This window comes from Brienomyrus brachyistius, chromosome 23, assembly GCF_023856365.1.
Source record: "Brienomyrus brachyistius isolate T26 chromosome 23, BBRACH_0.4, whole genome shotgun sequence".
In the NCBI taxonomy this organism is placed as follows: domain Eukaryota; kingdom Metazoa; phylum Chordata; class Actinopteri; order Osteoglossiformes; family Mormyridae; genus Brienomyrus; species Brienomyrus brachyistius.
In genome coordinates, this window is record NC_064555.1 from 17253549 (window position 1) to 17265243 (window position 11695).

General features: G+C 44.2%; 2 protein-coding genes across 3 annotated transcripts; one reads left to right on the forward strand and one right to left on the reverse strand.

Annotated features, from left to right (window-relative positions):
* Nucleotides 1–7: 7 nt before the first annotated feature.
* Nucleotides 8–2409, reverse strand: c19h1orf109 (c19h1orf109 homolog (H. sapiens)). Its single transcript, XM_048994239.1, has 4 exons — nucleotides 1869–2409; nucleotides 1029–1208; nucleotides 543–661; nucleotides 8–455 (listed from the first exon to the last, which is right to left on the reverse strand). Exons 1-4 carry the CDS (start codon nucleotides 2135–2137, stop codon nucleotides 415–417), a joined length of 609 nt encoding a protein of 202 aa, XP_048850196.1. The 5' UTR covers nucleotides 2138–2409; the 3' UTR covers nucleotides 8–414.
* A 108-nt stretch (nucleotides 2410–2517) lies between these two features.
* cdca8 (cell division cycle associated 8) lies at nucleotides 2518–7150 on the forward strand. Of its 2 annotated transcripts, none has more exons than XM_048994470.1 (11): nucleotides 2518–2678; nucleotides 3178–3287; nucleotides 4671–4799; nucleotides 4956–4993; nucleotides 5444–5519; nucleotides 5634–5713; nucleotides 5855–5937; nucleotides 6048–6143; nucleotides 6360–6489; nucleotides 6590–6676; nucleotides 6765–7150. In XM_048994470.1, exons 2-11 carry the CDS (start codon nucleotides 3194–3196, stop codon nucleotides 6798–6800), a joined length of 849 nt encoding a protein of 282 aa, XP_048850427.1. In that variant the 5' UTR covers nucleotides 2518–2678; nucleotides 3178–3193; the 3' UTR covers nucleotides 6801–7150. The 2 variants fall into 2 exon arrangements, with proteins under 2 accessions (XP_048850427.1, XP_048850428.1); XM_048994471.1 differs by lacking the exon at nucleotides 2518–2678 and adding an exon at nucleotides 2717–3094.
* Nucleotides 7151–11695: the final 4545 nt, after the last annotated feature.

The following is an 11695-nucleotide window of genomic DNA, read 5'->3' on the forward strand; positions in this document are numbered from 1 at the left end:
AGAAAAATAAAGAACAGCACACTGGTACTTTATTTTCATTATATAGCTAAAACTGTTGCTATAGCTCAGGTTGAGCTAAAATCGGTATTGATTTTAGTACGAGTTCAGTATGATTTTGTCCAGGGGCTTTCTGGAGAGGCTGTCTAAACACAAAAGATTCATCTGTGGCAGACCAAACATGATCTGGCCAGTCCACTGAAGAGTACAGAGCTGCTAAAGCAACACACTTTAGCAGACAGCCATGACGCTGATGTCCGATATGCAAAGATTGGCCACAGCATATCCTCTTACATTCGGTCATGGCTCCATCCATCTTGGAGGGGCTGGCAGATGAGGTCGTCCTCAACTGCAGCCTGACAAGCAAGCAAATCCTCCAGGCTGCCAGGCTGGTGGTCTACTCCTCATGTGCCCATTTTACTGGGATTCATTAAACAGCGCCACTCTGCACAGTGTCTCTGAAATCAAGGTGGACAAGTCACAAGGTAAGCTGTTGGAAAACACCTCCAACATCACAGGAGCTGCAAAACCCCACTAGGCCTCACCTGTGATGATGTCATCTCTCCCGCGACTGGACAGGGATTCCCACCTTTTGGGCGAGGTCTGCAGGTAAGCAAGGTCACCTGGCTTCAACATTTGAAGCAGGGCCTTTCTCTTTAGGAGTCTGTACCAGAGCTAAAGAAGGAACCTCGCAATCATACACAGGAAACAACCACCTAACCTACTAATCGTTTATAGCTTCTCTGCCTAATTCAGATGCATGTGCACATTCACCACTGCTGTGTAATGTCACTTGCAGGAATTATGTCATTGTGCGCCTAAATTCTCAATCCTGCTCAAATGGAAAAAACGTGGCCATAACCTCACTATGGAAACAATGCACAAGTTTTTAACAAGATGCAAAAATAAATCAGATCTCATGGTTAATTAACATCACCGTTAGGTGACACCAGTGATGAAAGACAATCCGCAATAACCTGGAGACACCAACAACACAGTGAGCCCAGGGCTGAATCACACTGAAAGGATACTCCCACTGATAGTGGCGCTCTGCGTCCTGCAGCCATTCCAGCATGTCTGCCACAGATGGGCAGGTGGCTGATCGCTGAAGACAGGTGGCCATGTCGAGGGCATCAGCATGTTGGGTGTACAGCTGGAATACGGCTGCGGCCTGGTTGCTAACTGCGTCGCGCACTGCCTGCAAAGCAGCCCTGTGAAGGCAGATACAGCACTCAGCCACTGGCTGCGTTAACATTTCCCAAGATTACTAGTATAAGCAGTGTCCTAGATGGCAACAGGTCCAAAGAGGTGTCATTAGTTCACAATGTTGTTATATAATGATTTTTTTGAAAGAATTTCAAATTTCATGGCAGTGATCCACTTTTTAAAATCTTGTTGTTACCCAGGATGCACTACTTAAGTATTTATAAGCAAATGATCGTTGACTGAATGATTCAATACCTAACGGCACAATAACTGTGGCTTAGGGAGAGAAATATCTCAGACAGGAAACAATGCAGCAGTCGATCAATTACATTGTGCTGTGATTTCAATATATCACAAAACACAACAAACCTGCAATACAAAGGATATCTGAGGATAGAAAAATATGTTTATGTGAAATGCTCATGTAAATTGCCAATATCTAGCCAAAAGGGGTAATGACAATGCTGTCACATGCAATGTACGCATCAAATCACTACTCTTCACATAGGTCTAATTTGAACATTTCTAGCTTTATTAATAATACCAAACTGGGTTTTCTGCTTCCGTAATTCTCTTGAATTCCTTTCCATGAGAGGAACAACTTGCAAAATTCACCGCACTTGTTCAGAGAAACTTTTGCTGAGTGTCACAGACAGACCCCTTACATCTTCTCGTAGAGTTTCTCCATCACCGTGTCCACGGCCTGAAGCAGCTTGAAGCGGAGCCTTTCGCGGAGGTCGGGGAAGCTTTTCAGGGGTGTGCGTTCTAACTGCACGTTCTGAAGTGCGTGAAGCTGCTCTGCCAGGTTACCAAGGGAAACCATTAAAGGCGAGCATTCAGCTAGCACACCATTCCACAACTTCTGGTTTTGCTCCAGGACCTGAAAGGACCTTTTCAGTGCCTGGTGAAGGGACAACAACTCAGATTTCGACATATCTGAATTTCGCCGAAAACGATGAATGTAGAAGACCAAAAGGCATCAATACTTTCGATAATCGAAGACTATGAAGCTCCACTCTAGGATTTTCGTTTATGTAAGCCAGCTTAACAGCATTGGTAATATATTTTGGTAAGCTTTCTTGCTCTTAAACTATAATTCAAGTATAATAAAGTAAGTTTCAGTAGCCGATATCACATTTTACTTTTTTGCTGACCGAAAAGTACCACACACACCAGCGCATGATGTTTACAGAGATTTACTTCCGGTGCAAGTACTGAAACCTTTACCTTCTATTGGTCGCTCTGTGTGTGTGTCTTATTTTTTTTTCAATTGGTTGAACATTTTGAACACGCCCTTTCCTCTCCTCGATCTAATTGGTAGATGGAGACGTATGGCGTTTCGTCACGACATGGAGGACTCTCATTGGCTGGTATACAGCGGAGCGGTTACTTTTCAAAATAGCCATATCTTCTGTAGGAGAAAACGGTATCTGGCCAGGAAATTCCGATTGATTTATTAAAATATACCTGAAGAAGTAAGTGTTTTATAAAACGCAACATGGATCATATGCGCAACCGATGTACTGCTTAACCATTGAATGAGTAGCTACGTATTTAGTTTTTGAGCCGATAGCAACAGTTTAATATTGTTACCGATGAAGTCATTTGTGGGGCAGGCAAATATTTTATTTGCTTGCTAACTAGCTCGACATTCTTATGTTATGATGTGTAAATGAGAATTCTTACTGAGAACTGCAAAATATAACGACCGGCTTTTAAATTTGTCAATGCAAATTGTTAACTCGTCAAACAAAATAGTCAGTTGTGTTAAAATAGTTAAAAATTTAGCTTGGTAGCTATAGCAGATCTTTTTAACAAGCCGATAACTTCAGTCAGTCCAATGTGAGATTTAAAACTGATTTAAAGGATACGCTGTATTCACTGAACATAGGTACTTACATCAAATTCAGGGTTTTCTTTCATAAATTATTTGTATCCTGAAAATGAAATTTCTCGCACATTGTTTATACACAGACCTACGTTTGTAGCCATGGCACCACGGAAAAGAACCACTAACAAAGGTCGTAAAAACGACCCAAAAACTGCGAAACTGGAAGCCTTCCTCAACGATTTTGACCTCGAAGGTACCGTAACTGCTTCGTGCTTTGGACACTTAATAAGATCGCTCAACGGTAAATGACCGCGGTTAAGTTAACCTTTTATTCCATACTCTCTTTTCCGGCTTTAATGACCATTAACGGAACTAAGGTAGGAAGTTTTTTAATGACAGAACTGTGATGTACATTACACAGACAACGATGTACACAGATTATTTTTGCAGTTCGAATCATTTCATAATTTCTGCAAAATATTAATAGCTGAGAAAGTGTGTCAATTCTGCAGTAGTAATGTATCGGTTTAGCATTTTGTGCTCTTGGCAATTTTTGCACACCCTGTGTTTTTCCAGATTTCTTTACCGGCGAATTTTTTCGGTGTTCGCATGCATCCATATAATGTGCAATTGGACAATACATGAATGGGTTAATAACTGTAAAGCTAGACAAGAGAGACACATCTGGTTGTGTGGTTTAATCCGTGGCCTGATCAATGTAATCAGAAGGCCATGGTTCAAACCCAGCCTCAGCATGTCTGCCGGTCATTGAGCAAGGCCCTTAATCTCCAGCTCCCTGGGTGCCCCAACAGGTAGCTACCCTTTGCAGACAGCTTACTCTACGAAGAGCAAGTTGAGGGAGGCATAAAGACAATTTCCCCTAAGGGGACCAATAAAGTATCTGTTATTATGAGGCTGTCCTATGAAGTGTGCTTTGATCAATGGATGCTGGGGAACAATGCACACCCACTGAATGTCATGTATTACCCCAATGGTATATTATATGGATACAATATCATAATAACTATTATAGACAAAGTTAAGCTGACAATCCTAGGGGCTTGCATTGATCAGTCCACTGATCAAATGTAACTACACGTGTCTTGTCTAGATGTTTTTTGTTTTGGAGCTATTAATCCATTAGTGTGTTGACCCCTTGCATATAATATGAATACAATATAATAATTAACTACTATAGACGAAGAACCTGAAAGTCCAAGGGGTGTGCATTGTTCCCTAGAGTCCACTGATCAATGCAGACTTAGTTAAATGTGCCTGTCTTGTTCAGCTTTAGACCAGCTGAAATGACCCATTTTCTTAGCTATTATCAAGATTTTGCACAAATTATAGAATGGCTCAAACTGCAAAAATAGTTGGTGTGCATCATCGTCTGTGTAATGGACATAACATTTCTGACAAAAACTTCTTACCTTCCTTTAATAGTTATTATAGCCGAAAGCCTCACATTCAATATTCGGTTTAACTTAACTGCGGTCCAAAACCGGGCATTCAGATTAATTGTTCAAAATCTCATTTACCTGAGATATTTTTGTAAACATATCAGCTGCTTCAGTCAGTTCAAGTTTTTCAGTAACCTTCTCCCAATGTTCACATCACGTTCACTGTTGTCTTGCAGTAAAGGCGATCGTGGAGAGACTCAAGGAGAAGACCAACAGCTTGCTGAAAGATGCAGACAACTTTTACAGCGTGGCTCTGATCAAACTGCCGCTGGCTGTGCGGCAGATGAACTGGATCGCGTTCTGTGGTAGGTGCCCATTGTCTCTTTTTGAGTATTAGGACGTGTACAGCTGCGTCATCCATGAGCTTCCTGTAGTGTAGAATTAGCATGTGTATATTGCGTGGTGCTATCAGTCTGCATGTCTGGGGGTTAAATTCATGTGTAATCAGTGTTGTTCTTCAGGTTCTGAGGCACAGAAGACACCAGTAGATGATGCTAAGGTACGTGTTACAATGCAAAAATTACAATGCAGTTTTTTTTCGAATTTAGTAATCTATTGTCATTGTTGACACAACAATGAAATGTGTCCTCTGCATTCATCCCATATGTGACAATGTGACAGCTAATTCAGTGCCCGGGGAGCAGTGCTTGGGGGGCGGTACCTTGCTCAGGGTACCTTAGTGGCGCCTTGCTGGTCGGGGATTGGATAATCTTTCGATTACAAGTGTGCTTCCCTGACCATTAAGCCACCACTGCCCTATCAAGCTTATCATGTCCTGTCACTGCCAATCAGCTTTTTGTATGGGTTTTTTTCTGATGAAGATTTATCCTGCTTATGTAGCCTTTAGTTGTTTAAACATTATTATTATGTAGGTATTTGGCAGTATTTTTGTTCACTGAAGTACTTTGCGTCATCTGCCTCTTTACTTACTCTTTGTCCACCTCTGCAGAAGGATGAGGTCGCCACTCAGGTGGATACTGTCCTGAATGAAGTTCACACCATCCCAGCAAAGTCTGCCAAGAAAGGTTAGTGCCGTGTGTCAGCGGAGGTGACCGGCTCCGGTTGACCTCCCTGCAGTAACCGGTCGTGCCACGCTCCTCTCAGCTGCTTCTACACCTACTGTCTGTGTTTCTGTCCAGCGGAACGGAAGCGAGGTGGCACCAGAGCTCACTCGGAGGATGTGGAGAACATTACCCTTGACCAGTCCACCTTAAAGAAGGTAAGAGCATGAAGGAACAATGGATTATCAGTAGGGTAATTTTCTCAGAAATGTCCTGTTTTTAGTATGGCAGTCCCTGATGTAAAGGATCTTAAAATTTGGTCTTAAAAATTTGTTGCCCTGTTTCTTACATTGCTACAGGGAAGGTCTACGAGAAAGGCCCCCTCAGCTTCCAAAAGAGCCAAAGCCCTCTCGGTCAGCAAGCAGAATAACTCCATTAGAAAGTAAGATATCAGCACATGCGGCTTTTTTGGCCATTTTACTTTGGATGTATATAATGAACCCCTTTTAAATACTTTGTTGTGTAAACTCTGCACGTTGCCAATATTCTTAGGTCCAGCAGGAGGCCGCTAGTGACGCCGGCTCGCAGCATTCTGGAATGTTCTCTGATTGGACCCACCCCATCTATCACCCCGCGCTTTGACTCCAGGTGGGGGGGCGGTCGTTGTGGTGCAGTGGTAATAATTACTGGTTTGCCTGTGGGGAAGTACAAGAGCAGTACTGCTTCACTTGAATGTCACGGTGCATTATTTACAAACTTGTAAGTAATGGGTAAACTGGCAGACCTTGTGTGTCAGTTTGCACAAGTTTGTTGATGTCTGTTGTATGCAATTGTAAGGGAGTTTCTTCCAAAACCACCCTCCAGACTTCCTAAAACTCCAGGGGTGAGGCTTCCCCGGCACAAGGAGAAGGTCTACAGCATCTCGGTCAACGGCTCTCCTCTTGCCGGTGGCAATGATGACATCATTATCAACGTTCCCATTGGGAATGGAGAGGTAGGGCTTCAGCCTATGTTTGGCCTATGCTGTTGCTATTGTAGCCTCACCTTTCCACACGTTTGAAGCTCTGCTTTTCAAACTGCTCCATTGTTTACAGAGCCTTCAGCTGTTGGCCAGTGAGTTGGACAATATGGACTTGAGTCAGCTGGATGAATCAGCTGCGAAGAGCATCAGATTGTTGCAGGTGCACCTTTAGGACAGATCTCTTTAAAATGAGAGTCGCAGATGACTTGGCACATCACACTAATTCTTTTTATTACATTTTCTTGTAGAATCGCCTTACGTCTCTGTGTGGAACGGCGAAGTGACACGCCTCGTCCCAGTGGCCCCCGTGCTCTTTGTACAGATGGACAGATTGATGGTCCTCAGCCATTCCATGGCCCATTCTCCACCAAATTCAGCAAATTAGTTCTTTGTCAACTCTTTGACAAAAGTTTTGTTAGTGGTGCAAGGAAGCAAGTATTTGCAATGACTGGTCATTCTTACAGGTATGGATGAGGACCACTGATGTATTTTAAATGTTGTGCGCTTGAAATAGTTTACCCATTTAACTCATTTATTTGACTGTACTAGCAAGACCATAGAAAATATTCAGCCTGGTGCTGAAACTTCTCATTCTGGAGTAAGAAGTGCATTAAAGTTTGGTTCAGGCTGAGTAGTTTGGTTTTTTGTTTCACCTTCCTTAATGTCCTGCGTAATGTCCTGATCCTGAGTCGACCTTATTTAAGGTTAGGGTCTCTGTCAGCAAGCAGCTTACATTTGACAAAGGGAACCACTATTATTGGGGTTGCAATATCTGCTGTGGTGCATGGTTAGATTTGACTAAATTACTTAGATTAATGAGATTATAGCATTTTTTGTATGCCTTTTTATGTAAGGTTAGGGTCAGTTATAGCTGTGAGTGATTTAACATGCAGTTGAAGTCCGTTTTTATTATAATTTTGAGGGATACATGTAATCAAAAGTGGTCTCCGAGACTAAATAGCACCTAAATGAGTATTCTCCAGATGGCCTGGTCTAATAACTATAACTATTTATTTGGATAGCCAAGCCTGGAAAACGGCACAGGTTGGTCCACATGTGATGGGACGCAAACTTGTGATCAAATTAGGCATGAGAGTGACTATCCTTGATACAGGCGTGCTCTCTAGGAGGTGACATTTGCATTGTAGTTTTGCACCCCTGTTGCATGTGCATTTTGCTTTATCCAGCACTTATCAGCAAAGTGGGCTTTTGCGGCCACATGACGATCATGCGGTTTCATGTGGCTTATTTGTCACTGGTATGCCTGTGACAGCCTTTTAAATTTATTTAAATGGGAAAACGTGAATGCAAAATAGTCATACTGTGCCACTGGTACTAGCCTCTGAACCCCATGAAATGAATGTATTACTTCAGACGGCTGGTTCTGCAGCGGTTCAGGTCTGCTCTACACCGGCGTTTAGCCCCTGCTAGGGCTTCCGGGTGCTCGTCTCAGGGCAGAAATCCTGCCAGCGGCATCGAGGTGGCGTGAAATGAAGGCCAAACGGCTTTCGTGCTCTTGTGTTCTGCTTCTCCGACATCCCGATAATGGCCTACGCTGAGCATACAGGCGTGATCCCCGTCACCACGTTTTTGGAACCGTCCTGTACTCCACAAGCCCTGTGCCACAGCTTTGCAAGTTGGGTTGATGCTTTTTAACCTGGAATTCAATTACTAGGAAGAGGGTCACCAAGTTTTCTGGATTAATTTTGCATCCCTGTACATTGGGGCATGTTGCCGGAGGCAATGAGTTCTTCCATTTGCTTTGCAGGGGTGTGCAGGTTGGACGGGTATCTCCGTCATGCTTGGCTTCTTCCTACTTTAAGAAGGAGGGGTCCCAAATGCCTAAGCACGAGATAAAAAGTGCAGGAATTAAAAATGTATTTGAGGTGCTGGAGCAGGCCTGGGCAGTCAGTGCTTCCAGGCCAGACAGTGCTGTGCTGAAATCCAGATGGGTGGGTATGTCATAATGGGCCATAGGCTCAGGCAAATGGCTTTTTCACACACATTGATGGAAAATTAGAACTGTCCACCAGCAGCAATTTCCTTGCATACACTTAGTTCTTCCCTGAATGCTCTCTGATCTGCCACAATCATAGCTAATCAGTAAATCAGAAGGTCTGCTAGTGGCAGAAAACAAATATGTATATATAATAAATCTATGTTCCCGAGGAGAGGTTTGGGAGCGAAGTGTAATACTGCAATCTTGACACGTTTATAAAAGTTGACCAGCCGAAAGGCTTATGGTATTGCATAGTGAATTCCTACTTAAGTTGGGGTAGAACAACTTGTTCTAGCTTTTGTTGCACTTGTCCAACTTCAATTTCTTAATTACAATTAAGCAAAAGCTTTTCTGGATAAAGGGTCTTGTTAGTTGGGTGGGTTTAGGTCCATTGAGCTGCCCATGTTAAAACAGGACCGGCATCTCATTTCGGAAGGGCCGCAGCTCCAGCCCATGCAGAGGTCACCTCTGCTTTAACCAGAGGTGGCTGTTCCAGGTCCAGAAAGTAAAAATCCAGACCAAGGTTTCGGTTCAACCAACTAGTTGAATATAAAGAGTCAGTCACACAGTATTCAGCTGGTGGATTGAAGCAAAATCTTGATCTGGATTTTTACTTTCTGGACCTGAAAACCACCACTGGCTTTAGCTCCATACTGAGAGAGAGCACTAGATTTGTTCTATCCATTACTTTTACTTGGACACTTGACTAACTGCAGTCCTTTTGGTATTCATTACAGCCATTCTGTTCACTTGGAAGTTACCTGACTTAATAGTATAGGTGCAGAATGTTTAATAATTGGATGGCCACTGTCGAAGCAGCTTACCTTCATGGCTGACAATGACATCATGCAGAAAATCTACCCTCATTTCAGTGATCTGATTTATGCTCTCTCTTCACATGCCTACATGGAATTCCGGGGTTTTGTGGGAGGTCTGAGTGTCTTTATGCCCAAAATTCTCCAGCAGGGGGCAATGTGAGACTTTGAAGTACAATATGTATCATGGTTCCTCCAAAAGGCCCTCATTGACCCAGCTCCTGTAGGGTATGAAGTATTCTGATTAATAATACTGTTTTTCCTGACTTGGTGCTTTTCAGATGAGTGGGCTACCAAACTGCACACTAACAAAGCTGTCTCAGGTCACTCGCTTTGAAATTCACGCCAAATAATGTCTTTCTGTGTTCCTGTCCATGTTTGTATCTTAGTCAACCATGTCTGTGTGACACTGCCTGTTTTTGAGATAGACTTGTTCTCATCTCATTTTTACCTGACCCCTGGAGCTGGGGGAACCAGCTAACTATCTAATTGGCATGCTTGTTAAACTTGTTGAGGAGCTTCTGAGGGGCTTGGAGGGGAAATATGGCTGCGTGCTCTGACTGTTGTGGAGCGGTGGTAACTTTGTGACTTCTGATGGAGACACACAGATACCCGCAGTTATATCATGGGGATTTCTGGTCCAGCATTCTTACAAGGGAGGACGGACAGATGTTAGCACCAGTGGTTGGTCTCGCTCTGGTCTTGTTACTGCATCCCAGTTCCAGCACATCCTTCATCAGTTTCTCTTTCATCAAACCTTTATTGTACATGTACGATAGTTATGTCCTTTATTTTCACTCTGTTCATGCTTTAGCAGCAGGAAAGGAGGGGCTACGGGCAACTTAGAGGCACCAGTGAGCCTAACTGCATGTCTTTGGATTCAACCTCTGGAGGTGTTAGACCTCAGTGCTACTGAGCCAACATGCCACCGTCAACAGATATGCTGCATGTGCCTTGTATATAGCAAGACGTCCTACTCTATATCTTCAAACACAAAACCCCATTGAGATCCATCTCTGGCTCACTGTGCCAGCCTTCTCAGTCCTGCGAGGGCCTGGCTCCCACATCGCCCCCCGGCTCCACGTTAGTCTGTTCCGGTCGCACTTTTTCCGTAATCTTTCTCTCTCATCATCTGCCTTCCCATCTGACACATCGGTCCCATGTTTGCCTTACATGCATCATTACTCCAGAACATGGTTGGGAAAATAAAAAAAATGTCCCTAATTATGTCCCTGGATCCTGAGGATCACTGGAATTGAGTTGGGATGGATGAGGCTGACAGGGATTTTTTTCAGCAGCCAAATTAATTCTCTGGCGTGTCCCGTCCCCCTAAAAACCCCATCCGTCAAACATGGTGTAATCGATTTATTCGTGGGGTCCCTGTTGGCTGTTGTACTGTGGCCCCTCCCCCAGTCGCTACCGCTAGCTTGTTGGCGGTTGTTGAGAGTGGTGTGTCACAAGTTGTATGTGAGAATTTCACTGTGGGATGTGATCGTTTGTCAGGGTGGCGCCAGTGGATCTGGGCTGGTGGAGGGGGCTGGTCTGGGTCCTCCTCACTGTGCCTGGGTCTGTTGGAACCAGGGCCTAATGGCATTTTGATGGGCTGCCTCTCTGTTGCTAGGAACCCTGGCGATGGTCACAGGGAAAGGGAGGGGCGGGACGGGGGGACAGACATCTGCTGCCAAAACAAAACAGATCTGAAGTCGGCAACGAGAACAGCCACCTGTCTCTGGGATCAGAGGAGGTTAATGCGTTCTGCCTCCTGGCCACGGACATTTAGCACGTTTCTTTTCATTTTACAGATGAAATGGCGTCCAGTGATAGGCAGATTATTAGAATGTTTAATATCGCCAGCTAAGGCACAGATGACAAGCATGCCCCACACACATCGAGCGCAGTTAATGGAACCACCGCTGGTCGATGTGGTGAACTGCGGGCCATCAAATCGGCTTTGTTTGTAGGGCCTGGCTTTCAGTTAGAAATCAAGACTGCAAAGACAGAAGCAGCAAGATGATGCAGAGGGACCTGTGTAAACCTGATAAGCAATCGCCCCCTCTCATGACACCCGGGGGGGGGGGCGTGTTGATTGAGCCCGGTGCCATGTCACAGGTGCCGCAATGACTGCTTTGGTGGCATTGTTAAAGACCATGCGGACACATGCTACACCTTGCTGGACAATACTGATGAATCTTCACTCGGGTCTACAGCCGATGTGTATTCCCCCCCCCCCCACCACCCCGCACATTTCGCTAACTGCATTTCAATAAACTACAGCACCCTATCTGAGGGAGTAATATGGCCCAGTTGCAATTCCAAATTACATCCAAATGACATGGCAAATTGGAAAATTAGGAGGGGAGGGTGG